At 32.8% G+C, this 25,740-nt stretch overlaps 2 protein-coding genes across 2 annotated transcripts; one reads left to right on the top strand and one right to left on the bottom strand.

The window, feature by feature from the left end:
• The first annotated feature begins 2,708 nt into the window (after positions 1-2,708).
• LOC135134470 (uncharacterized) lies at positions 2,709-3,674 on the top strand. Its single transcript, XM_064063155.1, has 4 exons — positions 2,709-2,909; positions 2,967-3,154; positions 3,207-3,403; positions 3,497-3,674. The coding sequence occupies exons 1-4, from the start codon at positions 2,745-2,747 to the stop codon at positions 3,589-3,591; spliced, it is 645 nt and encodes a 214-aa protein (XP_063919225.1). The 5' UTR covers positions 2,709-2,744; the 3' UTR covers positions 3,592-3,674.
• A 12,597-nt stretch (positions 3,675-16,271) lies between these two features.
• On the bottom strand, positions 16,272-22,494 carry LOC135134657 (odorant receptor 94b-like). The gene is made up of 6 exons (XM_064063393.1): positions 21,927-22,494; positions 21,662-21,872; positions 21,514-21,613; positions 21,364-21,468; positions 21,162-21,317; positions 16,272-16,421 (listed from the first exon to the last, which is right to left on the bottom strand). Exons 1-6 carry the CDS (start codon positions 22,492-22,494, stop codon positions 16,272-16,274), a joined length of 1,290 nt encoding a protein of 429 aa, XP_063919463.1.
• Positions 22,495-25,740: the final 3,246 nt, after the last annotated feature.

The raw sequence follows: 25,740 nt of genomic DNA on the forward strand, positions 1-25,740 counted from the left end.
ATCCACTAAAACTCTATGTGTATTTTCGAATGTAACACTATGGTCTTTTCGGCTTTTCGTTCTGTCTTTTTCAAGATTACGCAACTTATACTTTAAAATTTTTAACTGACCAGTCACATGGTACGGTAAACCTGTCAAAAACAGTTCAATAATGGTAGTAGCGATTCCGAGATAAAAGTTCACTAAAAACCATTAACACAGAGAAATGCATAGGTATAGTTATACTGGTTTTAAAAATACCTGCAAAACAATAAAAATAAGTAATGTAGAATAACACAGGCTTTGACGTTAAATCATATGGTAACCAAATATCCACTGGAAGGGTTAGTTTATTTTGAAAAAACGGCTTCAAATTCCATGAAAGTTCAAGCACTGCAATTATACCTACATAAATCTTAAAATTTCGTTTACAAACGTAAATGCAATCTTCTTGGATTTCTTCTTCTCGTGTGTTATTGGGTGCAAATCTTTGGTCCCCAAAATAACGAATGCACTTCTTGATTTGCGATATTTTTACCAAAAATGGCACAAACTTCAAACAACACGACACAAAACTATCTAGCGAAATTAATGACCGACTCCACAGATCCAAGTCCTCATTTTCTTGAACGAAGAGCTTGACAGCAAGTAACAATGTAGCCAGCACAGACGAAAAATATAAAGTGAAGGACCATATTTTAAATAATATACTCTGCTTTTCGAGACCGTATAATCCCACAAATTTCAATACGGCTATATTTACGTTAAAACTTCTTGTGATTATGTCACTCATCTTTACTGTTCTGGCGACGAGTTTACACTGCGAATTTTGTTCAAGTTACCTTAAACGAGCGTACTCTTTCTTGGAAACTCATCAATTATTAAAGTCGATTGCATGTCAATTATGAATTAATCCTTTGAAGTTTATTCCGCTGGATGTAAAAGAAAAACATTAAATATGTATTTATGAGTTTATCACTGCACTGTCCAGTTAGAGCAGAAATATTAACCTTTTAATTATCTACTATTTATAATTAAATATAAATATCAATCTACAGGAAAATTTCTTTCAACATGGATTGAATATTATTCAGACAAATTTTTTGTATTTAAAACACTGTTATTTTTTACCTTTAAGCACAATTTCAATTATATGTATATAAAATGCCTGTTAAAACAAATATTATGTTAAAAAGTAAATATTTCAGAAATACTGATTTGAACGTTAAGATATGGTTAATAACGCGTGTTCAATTGAAAAATCACTCAAAGAAGGCGTTGGAATATCATTTGATCGAAACGGTGTATCGGTTTTTATAACATATTAACATACAAAAGACTATGTTTCTGACAAAGATATTTGGAAGTAATTAAGAGCTTGAGCAGATAAATCTTGTACGGTCCTGCTAAAATTTTCACGTCAACACAACAGAAACAACGTTACTTCAAATACAATTTTATTCGAAACTGCCGGAACGGTCAGTCATTTTTCTTATTTTTATAGCAATTGTTTTTTTTTTATTGTGCCATGTATTTTTTTCACCCCGTTTTAATAGGAGACGAGACTAATTTAATGTTTCTAAATATACCAACTTGATTGAATCACTTTTCATCTTATTCTTCCATTTTTAGCTGGTTTAGAACCGTGTTGATATCTCCCATTTACACTTTTTTCGGTGTTCTTTTCCATTTAGCTCAGATTTTCTTTATCCGGTACTTTTAATATTTTTTTTACCACTGTTTTCAGCTTGCAAAACTTTAGAAATCGTAGCATATCTATTTTTGACTTTTATTTGTTTAGATATAGTAAAACTAATTGTGAGCAGCTTTTTTTTTACTGTGTATCGTTTCTAACAAAAAAAGATGAAACCGTGGAACCATGTTCCGAAATTTCCTTAAATAATTGAGATATTGATTTTTAAAAATACAAACTGTTTTTAAGAAAACTGTCCTTGCATTATATAAAAAAAGTAATGGTAAGCATATATTTAAAATTTCACAACCATAAGTATATTCATAACCGTGATATTACATTCTGAAAATGTAACGAAAATTCTACTCAGAAAACGTAACGACTGGCCTTAATAAAAGAAAATAGGCAGGAATTCTTGATTACACCATTGAGATAGATTCACATATAGGAAACAAAAAAATGTCTATTAAATAAACAATGTTCTAAAAGTACATCACCTGATGTTTGTTTATCTGATTGTCGGTCAGTACTTTCACAAAACTATCTTGTAATCACTGTGTGTTATACATTAATTCTATAATCTGATAAGTTATAGTACCCTAATTCATTTTTAGAGTATTTTTAATTCAAATATAACCAAAATTAGATTTTATCTTTTTCTTTCGGAAAATTTAGCATTAGAGAAATCACAGGCATGATGACTTTAAGATTACTGATAAGATATATCTACTCCGCACTAACAATGTTGCTGTTGATCATTAAACCTATCTGCCACTTGAAAAAAATGTACTTTAATCAACACTGTGCTGTTCCTGTTAATGAAACAAAATTACCTTTCAAAGATATTTTTGTTAAAGCTGAGTAGGTACTACTACAGTACTACGTTGAGAATTTTTTATCGCGATAAAATCCTTGATAAAAGGTCATCCATAAATTTCTAGAAAAACATAAAATTCTTGTGATTTCTTCAAAATACTTGACAGCTCTTAAGTGAAGAACAATGCTTATCATTCGCTATAAAAGGCCTCGTTTCAACAATTGTCGTTACTTTAGTCGTCTCTCAAACAAAAACATGTCTATCTTTCCAATCAGCATTTTTCTCTTGTGTCTGGCCGTAGACAGCATTTCCGGCCATGGAAGGCTAATGGACCCTCCAAATCGTAGCTCTTTGTGGCGGTTCAATCCCGACGCACCCATAAACTACGATGACGATCAAAACTACTGCGGAGGAATGACTGTACGTACCATTTTTTAAAACACTTGCTGTTGGTTCAACAATTTTTCCGTTCCATAGACCCAATGGGATGACTTTGGCGGCAAATGTGGAGTTTGTGGTGACCAGTACGACGATCCTCATCCCCAAGACAACGAAAATACTGGTAAATACGGAAAAGGTATCATCGCCAAAGAATACACTTCTGGTAGCGTAATTGATGTAGATATAGTATTCACAACCAATCACATGGGATTCTTCAACTTCAGGCATGTAGTTATTTCTTTTAAGTTTGTTTTGAGAATAATTTTGCGGTTTCAGTTTGTGTGTATTGGCAGACCCCAATGCTCCAGAGTCAGGCGAAGATTGTTTCGTCCCTGTAACTTTTGGAGATGGATCGGCGAATTACATTCTGCCCAATAAGGAAGAGACAGATGATGATGAAGTTAAAACTACAGTCAAATTGCCTGATGGTCTGACATGCGAGAGATGTGTACTGAGATGGACTTATACAGCAGGTACGAAAATTATTTTAGATATTTTTATTCTTAAAGTTGTATTGGAGAACATATTTATTATGGGTAATTTTACGTGGATTTTTCTTGTTTCAGGTAACAACTGGGGCCAGTGTGATGATGGGACCTATGACGAAGGATGTGGTCCACAAGAAACCTTCCGTTCTTGTTCTGATATAACCATTAATTAATGTACACATATATAGATGTAAATAAACTGTTGTTAATAGCACATAAGGCGAGTTTGTAAATAAAAATCTGTTTATAGAAAGTAGTGATTCGAAAGTGGCATGAGTACTTTCACTAAAAATACGTAAAATTAAGTAAAGTAAAATATACCAGTCAAATGACTGCCTTTAATGGAAACTGACCAATCGCAATCAGCCTACAAATTCTTAATGCAACAATAACGTACGAGTGACAAGTGGATCCGTGCTAAGTGACAATACGTCTATGAGTATTTGCAATACTTCAGAAAAACAAATAAAAGATAAAACAATCTAGTTATTTTATCAAATTTAATTAACATTTACTGAGTAGAATTTGGTTAAAGTATAACTGTCTATACGATATTTCTAAAATACATGTAAAATTTGACAACAATTGGTCCAGTAATTTTGACGATTATCTGTCTAATAAATATCGGCACAGATGTCACGCGAGTATGAGATCACGGACATACAGACGTAAACGAAGACCTATTTTTGTATATTCTAGGGGTCACAAAACGTTGAGAAAACATGAAAGCGGCCATTTACCGAATAGACTCTATTACAAAAATCCGGTAGCTTACGCTGGAGAAATGGTATTTAAAAATTATTTTTATTATTTATTACAGAACTTCCCCCGGCCCTAAACTGCAGTCGAACAAATATAGCTTTTTACTTTTTTCATGATGACCCCCATGAGCTAAAATTTAAATATGTGTGGTTTATTAAAGCACAGGTAAAGAAGCATCGTATTCATGTATTTCTAGTGAGTTTTTCCAAATAAAATTGTTTTGATAAAGTCAGTAAAATTGTAGTGACGACACAAATATCAATTTGAGTAGACAGTGTTAATACTTCTAATAAGTGGGTCTTAAATCGATAGATTTTAATAAATCATTTACCACCCTTTCGATAACTGTTTGCAAGATTTCAGAGCAATCGTTTTTTGCAATCAAAAAGTTAAACTGCAAATGTTACAAAATTTTGATTTTTTTACAAAAATCTGAACACGGATTCATAAACCACAAATGAAGGAGTAGGTTATCTTATAAAATTTAAGTAGCATTTACTACTCTAGAAGTGGCAAATGACATCACATCATTGTTGGTGGGGACGGTTAAATAAATTTTGGTTAGCGTTTCACCATCTACACAATGTTCCTAACATACAAAATTTTACAACAATGGGTCCGAGAGACCTATTTTATTGTACTATTGGGCTCATAATCATGAAACGTCGAGAAAATATGAAAGTAGCCAGTCAATCGATACACTCGATTACAATACTTCCTTAGCTTAAGCTCAGGAAGTAAAAAAAATAATTAACATGAGAGTGGGAAAATATTGATTTTCTCCTAGACCAAGTAACAGCTAACAAAATTGTTATATTATCTGTCCATTAAAAATCCAGGACGGCAGACAGACGGAGAGGCAGACAGACGGAGAGGCAGACAGACGGAGAGGCAGACAGACGGACGGGCAGACAGACGGACGGGCAGACAGACGGAAACGAGAGACCTATTTCTTCGTACTCTAGGAATAATAAAAGATTGAGAAAACGTAAAAGTAGTCGGCCGACGGACTCGATTACAATACTTCCTTCGCTTACGTTTGGGAAGTAAAAAAGTGACTGAAGACTAAATCTTTCCGTAAGATAGTTCTTATGGTTCGATCTCTTTTTACTCTAGAATCTATCATAATTATTATTAATATTAATCTGTTATCATAAGCATGGTAAATTTTTGTTCAAAATGTATTTGCTTATCCCCCCTAAAAAAATGATAACGTCACCTCAAAATATTGCTAAATAAATCCTAAGTGTGCAAAATATGATGAGCCTATATTTGTGATTTATCACTGCATTGATATTTTTTAGATTTGCTTATACAGGGCGTCTTAAAAAAATTAATGACTGAGTCAATTTATTTTATTTATTAAATCAAGAATTGCAAAACTAAATGCGGTCAAATCTTGCAGACGTTTTGAAGTTATTGGAAGCATGGTAACTTTTTAATCAAAATGTATTTGTTTATTAACCCCAAAAAATTGATGACGTTTTCTGAAAATTTTGACGTATAAATCCTACCTAATATATGCAAAAAATATCAGTTTATACTTGCAATGTATCATATTTCATTTTCATATTTTTTTAGACTTGCTTATACAGGGATGTACAGAGTGAGTCAAAAAAAATCACTGAATTAGTCGATTTATTTTGATGAATAAATTAAGAACCGTAAAACTGAATTCTTTGGAGTCTTATAGACGTTTTAAAGTTATTGTAAGCATTGTAAATTGTTAGTCAAAATATATCTGTTTATTCCTTCCAAAAAATTGATGACGTCATTTCAAAATTTTGCCGAATAAATTCTACCTAAAATGTGCAAAATATGATGAGTTTTTACTTGTGATTTATCATTGCATTCATATTTTTACTTCCCAAGCGTAAGCGAAGGTAGAGCACTGGATGTAATAAACAAAACTAAAGTATGATTGCATAAAAAAGTTTCTCCCGGAAACCTTACAAGAATATTGTTTAGGTACTGCATCAGTTACTTATCGGCGGAGTGATCGTCGCGGTCGCGCCCAGACATAATAATAATTCGTCCAAATATGTAAACAAGTGTGATCTGGATGCTGTAGCGACGTAAAGTGTATTACATCACTGAATGTTGAACAAAAATGTGGTTTAGTCTTACTTATACAACTTCCTTCGCCCTTGAAATACAGTCGAAAAAATACAGAATTTAGCTTTGTCTAGATAATGCCAACGTGGTTGGCGAAACGCGGCGACAAATATTTTGTTTTCGGTGTTATGGGAATAAACGCTCTATAAAATGCAAAATTATAAAATTTAATTATACGAATTTTATTTTTAATTCCTCATCGTTAGCAAAGAAAGTTGTGTAATCGAATCTATCGGGGGCCTACTGACTACTTTTATGTTTTCTCGACATTTCATGACCTATAGATTTTTATTAGGCAGATAATCTCCGATTTGTTAGGAATATCGTGTAGATTTTAAAACGCTAACCAAAATTTGCCCAAAAGTATACTGTTCATTACTCCTGCTTTATCACAAAAATAGGTATGATTCACACTTAGAATGATCACCAAAAATGTAACGTGGACCATTCAGAATATCTTTTTCCAAGTTATTTATTTTTTCCTACCATGATGTTGCTTCCCCTTTGCGAAATTTTATTGCACCTACAATTGCACTAACGAAATTTTTAAATATTATGGTCGCATATCAATATTTCCTCCACACGTTTTTGATAGTTCTCGTAATTTATTGCAATAATTCCGCAATATGTGGTTCCGGCATTCAACTTTTTGCATTCAAATGTTTGGACCGTATGGTTTATTGTCTCGAATTTTTTCATGCACACTTACAATTTTCGAATAAATTCCCCCCACATTTCTACTGATTTTTGGAATCCCTCTAAGATAATACTACTCTCCATTGTTGTAGAGGCCTAGTTCCAATTTTTGAAACATTTATGAGGTGTATTTTTTTTTAAATTTTATTACGTGTGTATGTGAGGCAATATTTATTTTGTACACTCACATATAAAAATTTTCTGGTCCTAGCACCTAAAAACATGCTACCCCTGTTATACGAGGCTTTTATCTCTTTAATCTTTTCTCCTAAATAAAATTTTATGAAGGTCCCAAGCGACCGCTTCCGCACAGTCAAACTACCTACCTAGTGATTGACAGCTTCCAACATTCTCCAGAGTGCTTGCTTAATTGGTTGCATAATTTAGAAAACAGAAATACGGGCTCGGTCCGACAGAGCCTTAAATGATCTTCTTTTTGTGTTATAAAAATATTCAAAAATCTTACTGTACTATTAACTTGAACTGAGATTTATAATTCATCGAATTTGCTGTTGTTCAATGCACCTGTAGCTGAGATTTATTATGTTTTATTTCTAAATAATACACTACAGCCCTGACATACGGCACACAAAATTGGTAATAGGAGACAAACTAAACTGATGCATGTTTGAAGTCCAAATATATAAAGTCAAAGTTTTAAATAAAATTTCGTTGTAAATTTGAAAAATAATTAAAAAAAATGTTACTTTTATTTGTGCATTACTTTGTATTTAACACTACAAATTTCCATAGTTTTACGGTGTATATCTTTCAAAATCTAATATTTCTTGCTATAAATGACAAATTACCACATTTTGAATTTCAGTTATTAGAATTAACTATACTTACATATCTAGAAAGTTACATTTATTCTCAAAGAGAAAATTTTGGCGACTATGTACTTTTTCAATCTTCGTCAGTTTTATCACAAGAGAAAAACTAGAAAAATTTGTCTAGCAATAAAAAGAAACATAGTGCTATTTATGCAAGTTAAGTTTGTACTTTTGTACTATTGCGTGCTCTTTCTTTTTATACCTTTTTGTTTCTCGATAAATTTAGTTGATAAAATTAATAAATAAATTAACTTTTACTACTTTGAAGTATAATTTTTTTTTAATATTCACTAATTCATTTCGAAAACTGGCTCGAAATTCTATTTCCTTAGAAAAGGCACTAAAATTAGTGATAATTATTTAAAACCGCAATCAAAGAATAACTCGTTTTTAACACCTAGAAAGAATTCTACATCTTACATTAGTGTAATAATGTGAACTGGGATACCGTACTGAAGTAAATGTATCGTAAGTTAATGTAATTATTTTTCCTGTAGTTAAAGTAATGGATACCTTTGAACATTCCATCATGGTTATAAAAATCTTCCTGGTAGCAGCGTCATACTTGTACCAAGGACTCATATAAATAGCGTCTATTAGTCCATTGTTCTACAAAGTTTAATATATGTAAATATCTAAAGTAATAAAATGGAAACTATTGAATTCAACTACATTTATTTTGATAAGTTGACGTTCACAAATTGATTTAATGAAAGGACAACTTATGGAAAATAAACGAAGCACTAGATTTTGTTTTATTTTATAATACTTTAAAAGTTTCATAAAAATTACCTCTTCGTATAGAAGTGTTCCATAATGGCAATAAAAGAATAATTGCAGAGATATAACAGCATAAGTCACAAAAAACATCATGGCATTTACGCTTGTCGGAGAAACCTGAAAACAGCCTTCAATATATATTATTGTGATTAAAATTTAACTCACCCATGTCATTCCAACTGAACAAAAACATAACCCGAAAGTAGTTCCTGCTAGTTGCCAAAATATACACCAAGAGAAGCAGTTTTCGAATTCTGCAACGAAACTAAAATATTAACTATCGTTAAAATCTTGATGGACGTATGCTATATAGCGCTCACATCAAAATATCGTTATGATGTGCTATGCATTGTATTAATTTTTCACGCACTTTTTTATAGTTAGTAGTGGAACGGTTTCCTATTTCAGTTTTTGCTGTATTATTGCCATCAAGGTAAATTATATTATATTTTAAAATTTTAATTTGAGCCGTAATATGGTATGCTAAACCTCCTATTAATGGTTCCAGTGACGTGGTAACGATTCCATCATATGTAAGTACTACAAGAAAAAAAAACAAAGATGGACAGTTAAATAAGTTTGACACTCACCTATAGCAACATAAAATCGCGCCAGGTATAAAGTCGGAGATCCTGGGATTAGTTCAAACGGCAGCCAAATTTTCACAGGAAGCGCCGATGCCGGATTCCAAAGTGGTAAAATATTCCAGATAACATCCGTAAAAGCCAACGCACCTACAATGATCTTCACATTTCGCCGACACAAACGGACGCACTCATCCAAGATTCGTTTTTCTTCCTCGTTTTTTGGCTCAAAACGTCGATCACCAAAAAAGTGGATGCATTTCTTAATTCTGGAACCGTTCTTCATGAACAACAAAATTTTTACTACCCCAGATGAAGCTTCGGCTAAAAATACCACCAGCTGGTTCAACTGGAGCATGTCGATGTTTTCTTCGACGAAAAGATTAAAGAGAGCAAGAACTACCATGACAACTGATAGCAAATATACTGAGTATTTCCAGATTTTCATCGCTAAAGATTGTTTACCGTTATAATACAAGCCGACACATCGGAGAATTAATATGGTTAAGTGAAAACTATCTGTTATAATGCTTGTCATGGCGGTCTCTGCAGGATTGCGGAGAGTTGCTTTGTTTCAACTCTTTTATGTTAGACGCATCTCTCTTAATTACAGGACTCAAGATAGATACATTATTTATGTATTAATGCCTGAGACCGCTTAATGTAAAGTGAACTAATTTATTATGCTGATTGTTATTCACTTTTATGTTTCATTTTTTATTTAAGTTGAATTCTTTTTCCTTGCCGTTCAATTACTTGCAACTTTAAATTTATTAATTATGGATGAAACGATAAGTGTATGCGTAGCATTGTTACGGTATAGATTCTAGTATTTCAGGCTTTTAAATTTCCAGAGTGAATTATTGCTAAGACGTTGTAGAGGGAATGCCAACTGATTTAGTAATCAAATATTTCATAAAAATAGACCGATAAGATGTCATATTTGTCAAAATTTCCTTTGAGGTTATTATACTCCTTTTTTAACCGCTCTGTGTCCTACTGAAATAATTTAAGAGGAGTCTTCAACACCTTGACAATGGTAAATGAAATTTGTTTGATTGTAACTCTAAAAGGAAAGGTTGCTTTCGAGTTACATACGTTAAGACAGCAGAAGCAGTTCCTAAGTTTACAAACGAATAAATCTGGTTATATTTTAATCATATGACAACACACGTGTTAAAAGAATCATTAACCCTGAAGAAGTGAAACGTCGACCCATACAAGAAAGCGCTGCTTTTTTGCTGTTTAATACCGACCCCTCCTTCGAGAAATATGATTAATATTTACAATAATTTTGGAGCCGAGAATGACACTGAAATTGCTATCTCATTATATGTATATTTATTTTATCAATTAAAGAAATTCTTGGAGTTGCCCATGTCACCAGCACGACTCTATTCCATTTTTAGGGCACTATTTACCAAATATGCTCATTTGACAAATATCTTAGGAAAAGATGCTGTCGGAATTTGTCTTTTTTGTAATTTCTTTCCCTTTTTTACTTCCCCAACGTAAGCTAAGGAAATATTGTAATGGGTCCAACCGGTAAACGCCTACATTCATATTTTCTAGACTTTTCATAAATCATCATAACAGATAAAATATGAAAAATATGTTTACCGATACCGTCTTTGCATCTGTCTGTCTGTAGGTCGTTTGTCTAGGATAACTTGTATCAGACAGACAATTTCCGAAACTCAGATAGTAAAGTACTGTTACTATTGTTATTGTACACTGCACCTATCAAAATTGATATAATGTGTTCTAAAATTTTGATGATCACAATATCTTGAAACGGAAAAGCACTTGAAGCATACGCATAGTATACTTCTTTACATACTTTCGTTTTGAGGTATTTTCATAAAATAAAAAACAAAATTTTAAAAATCAAATATTTCAATTGTTGGAAAAGTTAGAAATGTTGTAATGTACAAGTCAGTGCGCAATTTTATGAAATTTAAATTACATTTACTAGGCGAAATTTGAGGTGACATCACATTGTTAGCACGGATGATCAGACAAATTTGGGTTAGAGTTTTAAGATGTACACGATATTGTTAACATACATATTATATAATTTGACAACAATAGGTCCAGGAATTTCGCAGATTGTCTGTCGAATAAATATCGATACGCATGACAAAGATCACACGTATCTGTACAACTGGTTGCCTAAATGCTTCATATCTTTTTAAAAAATAAAACCAATTCATTACAATAAAAAGAAGCAAATTTATTGCGGTTAAACATCACAGTAATTATGGAAAATGTTCACCATTTTTTTCAAGGCACATGTTCACTTTCTTTTTAATTTCAGAAATGTTCTGTAATTCTTTCGTCAATGCCCAGTGTTCAATTTCATGTTGCAACAGGAATTCCTGATTGTTGAAGAAATTTTGTCAAAGATGTTTTGGATTCTGCTCAAGTCGTCTCAAACCATCAACAACTTCCTCAGATACTGAAGGTCTTCCACAAGATTTCTCTTTGTTGACACTGCCACCTCAAACAAATCTGTTGATTACATCTCTAATGTGAGCGTCTAACGATGTTTCTTGAATTATTAAATCACGGTATTTGGTCAGATATTCTTACTTACAAGCCGTTACATAACACACACACTCTTCCTTTACGAAGTTCCATTGCCGTAACAAGATAATGATAGTGTCTTGTTCAGCAGAATAAACCATTTTCACAGTCTTCGCTTCATAGCACAAAAGCAAACTTTTCGTACACAACTACCAAGAGTTTTGAGAACGACTGTTTTGTTGTTTTTGGCTTAGATCAACGAGAATTACTGTAATTCACATTTGAAAAACGTTAAAACAATAAAAACAACAACTTTAAATGACAGGTTACAAATAATATTCATGACAATTGAGAACCGTCATAATGAGGCATAATTTCAGTGGAGCAGGATTTTGATTTTGCTAACCAAAATTTGGCTAATCATCCCAACGGGATAACGTCATCTCCAAAATTTACAATAGTAAATCTTATTCAAATTTTATTAAGTAAGATACTCCTGCAGTTGTGGATTATGAATCCATGTGAATTTTTGCCCTAGACAAATTTTTGGAAAAATCGAATAACATTTTGCAATTTAACTTTGAATTTGCAAAATCGAATGGTCTGACATTTTGTAAACGCTTTAAGGTTAGCATAAATGTGGTAAGTAGTTCATCACAATTGATCCATTTAATACCTCCCACAAAATTAATCACGTCATCTCCAAATCTATACTTTGGCTTATCAATACGTTTATATGTTTTAGAATTATTTATTATAGGGTGACCCCATAAAATTAACGAAACTATTTTATTGAGCAAGTCAACAACGGCTCACTCCATTTAATCGAAAATTTGAGTATACAGTATTGTTATTATTAATCCTTACGAAAATGATGATGACGTCATCACATTTTGTTTATAGAAAACTCGCTTGAAACATGGCTAGCATGTTACATTTACTTTAACGGTTAAGTATATCTTTATTTTAATTTAATAGGAGTTATCATAAAAAAACCAAATTCGTAAAATTTAACTTGCAACTTATCGAAGGATCGAATTTTGTTCATTTGTTATTCATTTGTATTCCAAGGGTGAGAGAAGTTATATCTAAATAACTTTAGACCAGTTTTTTATGTCTTAAGTTCATTATGTGACTATATAAAGTAAATTCTATAAGAAACTATGATCTCTGTGTACCTCAGTAACATTATTGTTAATATCTTTCAAAATATAAATCGTTAATTGTACAAACGTCTTCTCATCTGAACATTTCTTTATTTAACTAGGTAGGACTGCACCGGTACTAGGTCCACGCACAAATTTTTAAACTGATCACGTCCTCTGAATAATCGCGACCTCGCTTCCTATTTTAGGCTCTAGTTGACGCTGCGCGTCATTATTGCATTTGTGCGCTTCCACGTACCACGTTACCGCTTGCAGACACTTTTCTGGTACTGTCAATTATTTCCTTTCGGGGTTCTAATACTTTTTCCTGCCTTTAAGGCAGCCACATACACAGAGAGGAGAGTCAAGACTTGAACGTACGTGCCACGGGGTACAGTTAAAACTCCTAGTGTGTGGGGAAGCATTTGGCATGTGCAGTCTGTTGTTATCGTGCACAGCTATAACTGTGCGGGGAAAACTCAGTGTGTGTGGAGACAAATCGCTGCACGCTTGAGTTTTCATTCATTAGCGTCGTATTTTTAAATGACGACCGACTTATTTTACAATTGTTTTTTTTTTTATCTATATATATAAAAATGGATGTTGGTATATATATCTGTGATCGATAGACTCCGAAATCGTTTGACCGATCACCATGAAATTTGGGACATGTAAGTGGTTTTTCATGGAGAAGGTTTTTGTGGTATCCGCTTTGCTGTAACTAGCCACTAGATGGCGCTACAGCACATTAACTTCTACACCGTTCAACCGATTCTCATAAAAATTGGTACACGTTGGCATTTGACTATGGAGAATATTTTCGCCCTATCCATTTTGCTGTAACTCGCCACTAGATGGTGCTACAACACATCAACTTCTATACCAATCAACCGATCCTCATGAAAATTGATATACGTTGGTATTTGACCATGGAGAATATTTTCGCGTCATCGATTTTGCTGTAACTTGCCACTAGATGGCACTGCAGCACATCAACCTCTCTGTTAAAGTATTATGAACTTAGAGAATCAGCGGCACCCATATATCTAATACTACTATATTGCTATCAGGCCTCAAAAGAGTCCGAAAACACAACGGCAGAGCAATACATCGGACCTCTTTGTCTCTCTATAGTACCAAACAGTACTGCTCATATACTCGTACTTGCTTGATTTTTAGTCGATAACGTGACTAGATGTGTTTTGACATTTCATACGTTCGCTTCTATTTTGTGTACGTGCGCACAGACCCTCGGTACTTTTCTAGACAGAAAACAATATCTTCCGTCTCCCTTTGTCCGTGAACACCGTTTCTATGTTACTTCTGAAGAGTTAGCAAGTATTAGATATATGGCGGCACCAATGACAGCATTGTTTTCGTTGGTATTACAACAAAAATCGTATTGACCGCAAAATAAAATCATTAGTGATGTTCACTGTCTACAATCCTCAGTAATAACAAAGAGTGAATTACTAGAGATTATTGAAAATGCCATCCAAAAAATCAAACTGATTCCGCGCATTCCAATGGTTCGTAATGATTTGCCCTTTACATTCAAACGACTACAGTTTCCTGTGCGTCTTGCTTTCTCGATGGCAATCAACAAAGCCCAAGGGCAGTCTCTGCGCGTTGCCGGATTAAATTTAGGAAATCCATGTTTTTCGCATGGTCAACTGTATGTTGCTTGCTCCAGAGTAGGAATTCCAAAAACTTTGTACGTCTATACACCAAATCGAAAAACCAAAAATATTGTTTACCCACTAGCGTTACGATAGATGTTAGTATTGATTAAAATGTGTTCAAGTTGTTTCAGTTATAGTGGACCAAAAGCTATAAGGTTATATGGCCATCATAAAATCATCCCATTGTGTCGAAGTTAAGTTGTTTACAATAGAAAAGGTTTTAGGGTCGTAAATAACGTGTCCAATGGAGCTCGACCGGCTGTTGTGGTTTCGTTCAGGGGCGGCTTTCACTAAATATGTAAATCCACCACTCCACTATTTCTTTACTACCTGCAGCCGCTGAGGGTTCCGAAATCACCACTCGCTTTGAAAGCCGGCCCTGTTAAATATGAGCAAGAAATGTTGAGAAGACGATTTATTGCCAACCGGTAAGCTTAGTGCGAACCACACAAAGGGGGTACTTATTTGCGGTCAACTACTTTTATAATGGTCATATAACCTTATACCTGTTGGACTAGCATATATAGCGAATACAATAGTCAAAAATTTTGTTCATTCACGTGAATTACTAATACAAAAATGTGTACATTGTGTATACTAATGAAAATAAATGGAATAGCATCAATATGAGTTATCTTATTATTCAGTTTTCTACAACACATTCTGCGCTCCAGACCATACATTTATATCCACATATATACAAAGTAAATATATACACAAGCAGGACAACGTCTGCCGGGTTCCGCTAGTATAATACAAATGCAATGTAATAACTTACGACAAGCGTGCACACATTTGATTGCGCAGTCTTCCCTCTCTGTGTGTGGCCGCCTTAAGTTTTAAAGATAACTACTTAGCAGATCATGTATCTCGGTCTCTGTCGAAAGAAACAGAATGGGAACTACCTGAAAAGGCGTATCGATTCATAACAGCGACATTTGGTAGTCCAGAGATAGACCTATTTGCATCCTACCTAAACCATAAATGCACGACATATGTATCCTGGTCTCTAAACACCGGTTCGCTAGCGGTTGACACATTTAGCTGTCATGGAGCCAATGCTTTTTCTATGCGTTTCCACCTTTATCGCTTATATTGAGAATATTACATAAGATAATTCTTGATAAAGCAGAGAGTATCTTGGTAGTTCCGCAATGGCCCACTCAACCGTAGTACCCACTGTTCCAAAAATGTTACTTGTTAATCCTATATATTTGGGACCTAGTTCTCAACTACTTTCTTCTCCTTTCAGTCTAGTTCACCCACTGGCAAATTCCCTTATGTTCACAACAGCACTTGTCTCCGGCAGGCATATAAGCAACGAAATTTGCCAGAGTCAATCATCGAAACAATGATAAATTCCTTTGCTCCAATCACATTAAAACAGCATAAAGTCACGTACAAACTGTGGTGGTCTTACTGTATTCAGAAAGGAGTAACTCTATTATGTGCTACACATGTTGAAATCTTGAGTTTCTTTCAACACTTACTGGATACATCGGCACACAGGTATGGCACATTTAATTCTCACCGTTCTGCCTTTGCTCTACTGACATAACCTTTTCAGACTCCATTTCTGCAGTCCATTTTTTGATAAACATAATATAGTTTATTAGTTTTTTTCTGTGTACGCGTATATGTATACATACTTTTCAGATGCACAACAATATTTCTTTAAACGTCTACCTAGTTAGATGAAGAAATGTTCAGATGAGAAGACGTTTTAACAATTAAACAGGCCAAACGATTTTATGACGTTCAACCTTAATTGTATTAGTCTTCTCATCTGAACATTCGGTCCCAATCACCATAACGTGCAAGAACAGCCCTTCCAAATATTGTTGCACGCGCACTTTAAACTTAATAAAACTCAGCGCCAACTACAGTTTAAAATAGGACGCGAGATCGTGGTTATTCAGAGGTAATCAGTTTAAAAATTTGTGCGTGGAAGTAGTACCGGTGCAGTACTACCTAGTTAGATAAGGACATGTTCAGATGAGAAGACTAGTACAATTAAGGTCGGACATCATAGAATCGTTTGACTTGTTTAATTATGCAATCGTTTCTGTATAGGGTAAATGATATCCTTTCATTTTTCTATTTACGTCTCCTAACACAGGAAAAATATTATAGTGGTTGTAAAAAAATTAAAATTTTCAAAATTTTTATCGACATTGAAATGTGTATAACTGTTAACGTTTCAAACAGCATATGTTTGTTTACTTTTATACGTAGAAAATTTACTCAAAACAAAGTGGTATTAATATATACGAACAAAATACAATAATTTTTTCTGTTCCTAAAATTTTCACATCAAATGTTTTAAGAACAGTTACACATTTCATTCAGTCAGTAAAAACATTAATCCACCGAAAACAAAATTTTAAAAAATCGTGAAATTTTATTCAAAATGCCGAAAAGAATACTCTGCTGGTAGTTTGAAAGGAAAATTACATTTGATTTTTTATTTTAGTTATAAAATCTGCGATGACTGTAAATGTAGATCAGTTGTTTGATGTCAGTAATCGACTTCACGTGTTGATTTTTCCCATTTTGACATAGATTGGCAAACCATTGCACTCCTCCCTTCATATAAAATTTTACTGCTCATGTTATAAAGATGATATAATTCCACAAATGTCTATAAGTTAGAGTCAAAATTTGTCGCTTCATTCATCAGGAAAGTATATTTCAACATAATGTTGTAGTACGTTTTCTACCACTGGTTACATGGTAATTTTCAAAATACGTATTTCAAATTTTGACACGTAATTTCTACCTTTATATTCAAAGGTTTATATTTAACATTTAATTGATACTTTTCGAGCGTAAGCTAAGGAAGTATTGCAACAGGGTCTTTCCTTTCATGTTTTCTCGACGTTTCATGGCCCCTAGGGCACGAATAAATAGGTCGTCCGTTTCCCTCTCTGTCGTCTGTCGTTTGTTGGTTTGTGTTTATTATAAACTAGTAGACCGATTGTTGTCGAATTTTATGTGTATTTTAGGAACATCACTATCCAAAATGTGTCTACTCACCCTCACAATTATTGGCAAATAGGAGTTAAATTTTATAAAATAACAAACTCCTGAAATTGTGGTTTATAAGTCTGCCTTGAGGTTTGCCCCATGGTATCAAAAATTTCCCAAAAAATATAAATTGCAGAACAACTTTTTATCCTAATATAAGCAGAGCTTTCACAATTCACTAGGATATTCGATAGCGGAGTGCTCATATTGGGCGACTTCGGACACGTGACGCGAAATCCGCGCGTTTGATTTTCTGGTGGAACTTTTTGCTTATGATACTGTTACTGCTATTATCTAGATATTTTTCAATATATAACGAGAGGTTAACAGAAATAAAATTTCCAAACATCTTTTTTCGTAATTTTACTTAACTTCATGATATCTACAGTGTTACAGTTGAAATTTACATAATCTACTAAGTAGTGTATTTTCGACAAATCTCTTAAGTATTACAATTAAGGCAAGAACGAATCATTTTTCGGCTTACAATACCACATTCACGCTGAAATATGCTTAAAATTAACTAATAACTTAAAGAACATTAAATAAAAAATGTAACCTGACAGTTCTTCGAGGAAAATAAAACCAATCTCTGTGAGATCTCGAAAAGAACCAACTAATTTTGACTCCAGGTTAATGCACACGTACAAAAAAAACAACAGAAAAAATGCGAATTTTAAAAAATCAAGAATCAAACCGTTTTTATGGGTGGTTGTTTTTTAATTAATTGGTTTAATGTACTAACATTCCTCTTGGGATAATTTTTCAAAGAAGCTGGATTTATTGGACTGTATGTCCCGAGAGAAATTCTGTGCGACCACTTTTTGCTTTCTGAGGTTCGAGTCCATTGGGCAACTTGTCGTTTTCATATTTTCAGGAAGGGTCATGACATCATGACCCCTAGAGTACGAAAAAATAGGCCTTCCGTTTCCGTCTGTCTACCTCTCTGTCTTGCTGTCTGTTTGCCCGTTCGCCCTCTGTATCAATTTTTGTTGGACAGATAATCTCCAAACTACCCGACAGATTTTTGTCAAATTTTATATATGATGATGTCACTTCATAGTAATAATGAATGGATTTTAAATCATATCAAATAACATAGTCCTACACGTGTAGTTTATGAATCCGTGTTGAGTTGTTATCTGAAACGTCCAAATTTTTTTTGAAAAAAAAAATCTAAATTAAGTAAACAACATTTTGCAATTTAGTTTTGAATCTACAAAAGCGAATACTTTGAAATCTTGCAATTGTTTTAGAATTGTATTATCAAAAACATGGTAAATTTTTATCAAAATAACTTAACTCCCCCCAAAAAATTGATGAAGAAATAATATAGTGTAGTTTATGAATCCGTGTTGAGTTTTTTTTTACTGTAACGTTACATATTTATTTATATTTACTTCAACTTACGGGGGTCGCATAAAAAAAATAAAATTCGTAATATCAAAAATTTTTCGAAAATGCTGGGTATGTTTCATTGTACTCCAGGGGTGAGGAAAGTTCTGTCGAAACAACTTTCAACATTTTTTTTCTCATGGCACTGCACCTTTTAATACAAGAGTTGTTGAAAATTTGTCATATCTAGAGCTGTAGTTGCGGTTAAATTGACTAGGAATTAAAAACTTATATATTCTTTTAAGTTATTTTATTAAAGAAATTCGCTCTAAATGTGTGAAAATACAAATAATAGCAATATTTTTTGGTAAGTTACTTTTTTCATTGTCCATTAATATAGTTGCTAAAACTTTTACGAATATCATAGGTTTATGTTCGCAATTTCCGTCTCTTGGAATGTTGCTGTTCTATCGTTTACCAATCCTTTTTGAATTTCCTTATCAACATTTTCTCGAAAAAATCTTTCTCATTTAATGAAATCAGCATCAGACCACTTAAGCTACATGAGCCATGTATTTGGTAGCATCGTAATATAAATTCCAGACTTAACAATCAATTGGAACTATTGTTGGCTATTCACAAGAAAAAAAAATTTGTTGTGACTTTACAACTAATCAAAAAAAATGTCTTTCGTTCTTACTAAGGCAGTTTCATATAATATCTAACCTCCTAATTTGGTGTAAGGTTATAATAGTATATTATTAACTAAGGTTGTGAAGACAGACATTCTAGACCGAGCGCAAATTAAAACCTGAGACGCGCAGCGTCGAGGGCTCTAAAGCGCGAGGTCTAGAATTGGCTTCACAAACGTGGTTAATATACTATTTTTTCCACTAGTAGCCCATTTGAGGTTTGCGAATTTTCAAAATGTTTTTTCTGAAGTGCATCAATAAAAACGTGTACTCACGTCATTTTAGTAAGCTTTGGAATTTTATTATTTTTTGACAATCCAGAAATGGTCCAGAACTTTTGTTTTAATTTCCTCCATATTTCCCGTTTTTAATAAATTTTTGTGTGAAAAATGTTGTAAAGTGAACCATCATGTACCCCTCCTCATTCCGTCGTACTTACGCGACCGCGACAAATTTGGCTGAAAAATGTATGGACCTTTTATCGTTAAAGCGACACGGGGAATGGAAATCCTCCAGCATAGCAGAAGGATACAACGACGGCTCGATCTTCAATAAAAAAAAATCGCCGAAATCGTCCAAAGCTCATCTACGGCAAATCAAGTCAAACCAAATCGGAACCATGATTCAGTTTCAGTCCCGTAAACTTCATTTTCACTCCCATCAACTTCATCAACTTTGTTTCACCAATTTATCCTCAATTTATAATCAATTCAGGGTTTGGAAATCATTCCAGGGCATAATTTAAAAGCAAATTTTCCAAAATGATCGTTTTCAGGTTATGTCTCAGTTGTGGACAGTTGTCACATTAGGTGGCCAACTTCACGTTTACATTATTGACCAAGGTTCACAATTTTCCAAATTACAGACCTCTAGACAAGTCGACAATTAGCCATTGTAATGCTACTAGTGGAAAAAAAAGTTTTACAACAATGCATTCTTCAAGTAACTTCCAAGTATGGTTCCTAATAATTATTCATTGGCATTTTCTGTAATTAAGTATCTTTACGCATATTAGGTTGTGGTATTTTGTTTGCAAAAGCCTGATTCTTCACGAGAACTCTCTCGTTGTCTCTGCACTTAAAAATAGCACCAACGCTTGCTATTATTTGTCTCTCTCAGAACAAACTGTACGAATTGCATCAATTTGTTTAAATATTTTTAAAAACTTAGCTACACAATTTCTTGCAAAACAAAAACTTTATTCAGAAATATTCAAGAAAAAGGCTTAATTTTTTAATAGTAGATAGGTATTTCCATTTCAGGAGTCATCATCTTCAACACAAAGTTGGAAAACGAGGTAAATTCTAGGTGAAACCTCTTGTACAAATTGGATGTTTCAATGTTTGCAAACAAAACTAAGCACATATTAAAAATATCATTCATTTGAGTTTTAAGAGTAATCTAAATAGAAACTCAAATTCTGGTGGTGTTAAATTTGCTAGAATATACGTGTGCCTTAATTAGTGAAAATTGTTCATAACTGCAATCAAAGAGTAACTTGTTTTCAGCACCTATATGAATAAAAACATTTAATAAAATTTCAAATTATATAAAAAATATACATACCGAAATAAACGTTTGATACTTCAGTTCTATTACCCTTCCAGCAGTTAAAGTTATCTGCGATTTTGAACGTTCCATAATGATTAACAATATTTTTCTTACAGTAACATCATATTCATACCAAGAATTCATATAAATAGCGCTCATTAATTTTTCATTCTAAAAAAGGAACATGTAATACAAATCTTCTATTCGACTTACTTACTTCCTCGTATAACAATGTGCCATAATGACAGTAAAAAAATAATTGAAAAGATATGACTACGTAACTCATGACAAACATAACAGCATTGACGCTAGTAGGAGAAACCTGAAATTTATTTTAACAAATCTTTTATATTAATTTTTGTTTTACCATTGTCAAGCCAATACAACAAAATCCCAATCCGATCGTGGTGCCCGCAATTTGACAAAACGTACACCAGGAGAAACAGTTTTCATACTCCATAATAAATCTAAAATTTAGAATACAACATATGAAGCCACGAATTTTGTATACTTACTCCAGAATGTTATTATGACGAACTATACACTGTTTTAATGCTTTAGATAAAATTCCATAACCAGAAAAACAGTCATAATCGTTTGGTATTCGATATTTGTCAAGACTGCTTAAATTGTGCTTCAGTATTTTGAGTTGACTTGTCGCATGGTATGCTAAGCCCCCTAACAGTGGTTCTAACATTGTAGTAACAACTCCAAAATAAATCATTACTACATAAGTATATCCAAAATAAAATTTTATATTCACGCAAATTTTGTACTTACCTGTAACAACGTAGAAGTACGTTGTATAAAAAATCGCCGGTTTAATTGTTATTTCATAAGGTAACCAAATATTTATAGGTAGTCTTGGTTTCTTCTCAAAGAAAGGCAAAATGTTCCAGCAAATATCAGCAACAAACAATATGCTGCCGTATATCCTAAAATTTCGTTTACAAACTCGATGGCAATCGTCTATAATTATTTTTTCTTCGTTTGTCTTGGGGGCAAAACGGTGGTCTCCAAAATATTCAATACACTTTTTCATTCTTGAACCATTTACCAGAAACAATAACACTTTCACACAAATCGCTGCCGACGATACTAAAAATACCACCATCTGATTTATTTGCATAATATCGTCGGTTTTTTGGGTTAGAAACCCAACAAAAGCCAATGTTGTCCCTAACACGACCGACAGATACAAAGACAAAGACCAGATTTTTAAGATTTTGGCCTGTTTTTCGTCATAGAATAAACCGATATATCTCATTATCGTTAATGTTGTTTTAAAACTGTCTGTTATGATGTCCGTCATGTCGAATACTGTGTTCATTTTTAGTGGTTGATTCATTTTTATTCTTTACTTTCGAGTTTTCGAATGGGCGTTCTTTAACAAACCTATAATTATTCGTTTCAGTGAATTTTATATTAAAGCGTTGGAAATACTCGTAGTGTCGCTAGATCAAAAGAGAATAATATAAAAAATTCATTTGTGTTCCCCAGAGTCGAATTCTGTCTTTCAGTTAATGGAATTTTAATATAAATATTAATTACTAGACTTTAAAGAAACGTTTTCCAATAATTGAGCTTTTGTAAAAAAAAAGTAAAGTAAGTCTTTAGTTAGTAGTTAAATAATTTCTTGGGTTCATACAAATTAAAACTTCATCATTTCCTAAACGGTTTTACTTTTAGCAGCTTATGTAACAAACGACAACAAAAATTGTATTATGAAAATTGTATTATGGCAAATTTATTCGGAAACTCTGAAGGTATTAATTCTTCACAAAACCGTAAGTAGAGTTACAAAATTTTCTTTATCCAGTTAACGATCCTGTTTTAAAAGTACTATAGTTAATGCGAGTTCTAAAGAAAAATTTAAAACTACCAACACCCAATTTGAACAAAAATTATTATTAGCAGGTACGGGATTAAAGCAGTATAAAACATAACATGAAAAAGTGAGATTCGTGACGGATAAATGATTGTACTAGTGCTAACTGAATATATTAATTAGTGTGATATATTAAAAGTGCGACTTTGCAACATGAACAAAATTCACCAGCAGAAAGCTAAGGATAAACAAACAATAACTGAAAAACTGGGTGTCGATCCAGTGCGTACAATGATGACCAGTGACGGAGCGTACAGAAAAACACATGCGAAGAAGAAGCAAGCAAAATAACAAAAAGATCGCCAAATAAAAACAAAAACCAAGGTGAGGAATTAATTATTAAGAAGATGCAAGAGATAATGGACAAAAATGAAGAAATGATGAATGGAATCGCTACGTAATGAACGAAGATAACGTTGGAAGTTGATAAAGACTTGAAAAGAGAATATGGGGAGATTTAAGAGAGGAAAATGAAAGAATAGAACAACTGGAGCGAGATAAGAGGGGAAATTAAGTACTTTAAAATCAAGGAAACACTGGAGAATTTTATTGAAAATAATCAGGATTTACAAGTCCAACTATTAAAGAGGGGTTGAAAATATGGGTGATAAACCCTTTATAATCGAAATGGTACACACAATGCATAAGGTAACTGTCACAAAGAACGAGAGTGAATTTAAAGATACACAGGAAAATAATACGAATAGATATTTCATATTACTAGCTAGAACAACAGCGTTAAAGGCAATGAACGACGTCAAAGCTAAGAGAGGGACAGAAATGAGATTGGATCACTTCCTAGTCGAGGAGAACGGCAGACGACAAACAGGTAGGCGGAAACGGAAACCCGTTTTGTTATACTGTAGAGATAAAAAAAAAACATGTATTACAACACTTCCTTAGCTTACATTCAGAAATTCTGGAAGTAAAAAGGTTTGGAAATACCTAAGATCAAACCAGGGCCCACATACATTTCGTAACATACGTACCTATAAAATTTCACATGAATCGGTCCATAGTTTCGAAGATTATCTGTCAGTCGACGGGCAGTTTGAGCACTTATTTAAGGCGACCTACCTATTTATTATTTTATTTTCTTTATATTCGTTTAAGGATTAAATAAATTATTTCTAATTTGTTTGCATTTTATTGTCAATTTTTACACAGTGCGATTTTTGTGTTGTTGTATTTAGTAACTGTGATTGCTAATTTAAAAAGCTCAATAGATTAATCAAAATTGCTTATAATGTGTATAATGTGTTGCCTAAGCGAAAGTATTCAGGCGTGAACGTTAATGCAGAAATAACAAAAAGATCCATGTTTATTTCTTGTTTTATAGAAGGAATTATTATGAGGTGCTTTTTATTTTTAATCAGCGTTATTGTCATTTATTTTGCGTCAGTTAATTATAAATTTTATTGATTATGATTCTCAGAAGTGCTGGATACGATTTGTTACATTTTTCTTAGTAGTATATTACAAAATTAATAAATTCATAGTTAACACTTAAATCTAGCTTCACCTGGAGAAGAAATTTTATTGATTTATTTTGATATTTAGCAATAGCATTCTCTTTTAGCACACATTTTGTGCATAATTTTTTGGTGAAAAAGGTAAAGTTACTATAGATTCATAGAAATTGTTGGGTAATACCAGTAATAACATAAAAACTATATAGCACTGAAACCTGTTTGAATTATGAGCAACCTTTACGTTTCGGCGGTTACAATGTGGAGACTTCGACGATACGTCAGAACAGTTAGACGCTGTTGCATACTTGAAGCACATCTTTCAATAAATTTCGAAGGATTTATGAGCTTGGTCGAAATATTTTAGTAGTGTGAGCTTCAATAAGAAACACGTGAATAATTGCTTTTTTGAAACGTAAAGAGGGGTTTTCTTCATTTTGATAACTGAAAAAATTGCAATGAGATTGTCGAAGTATTATCGAGTTAAGCTTCAAGAATTATTTTAAAAGTATAAATTTTATGTATTTTCTAAAAAAAAATCTGATGGTCATACCTAATGTTGCGCGAAAACTAAAAAGTTATGGTACCTACTTATGGCAATTTAAAAATTTTTATAAAAAAAAGACAACAACTTTTTGATTGTGCTTCTAAGATAATTTTTTAGAAATTTCTGGAAATATGATTTCGGAAATGATTTCAGTAGTCATACTCATAACTCAGGTTAAATAAATTTGATTGTAAGTACTAAGTAGGTAGATTTTAAAGCAGATAAAAAATATGTTAGACTGTTAGCTCTACAGAATTAACTCAACACAATAATTGTAATGTCCAAATTTTCTTTGGATGGGAAATCAAGAGATTCGGGGATTCATTCTATTAGGTTTTTTTTTGTGTATTGTCATATCTTTGATGAATATATATTTTTTCCCTTATGTAAATCATATGGCGTTAATGGATCAAGATAAATGAAAAAGTTCTGCTTGAAATACAATTATATTATATTTCAATAAAGTTCAAAATGTTACTCTAAATTTATCGAAACAGATTACATTCCTTTAATGTTCGTGAAACACATATTTTCCACAATTTCTAAAATAAGAAATATTTTTATTTTGTCCATTTTTCTTTAGTTTTTCTGTCAAAAATTGCACAAACACATGAACGTGAACTGATTGGCTTCTTCATTTATTTCTTCACATGTTACGAAAAAAAAAATATTTCCCACTCCCAACATCGT

The sequence above is a fragment of the Zophobas morio genome, unplaced genomic scaffold (genome assembly GCF_036711695.1).
Source record: "Zophobas morio isolate AGI-343-1 ecotype UQ-CSIRO unplaced genomic scaffold, CSIRO_AGI_Zmor_V1 ptg000023l, whole genome shotgun sequence".
NCBI classification, from domain to species: Eukaryota; Metazoa; Arthropoda; class Insecta; order Coleoptera; family Tenebrionidae; genus Zophobas; species Zophobas morio.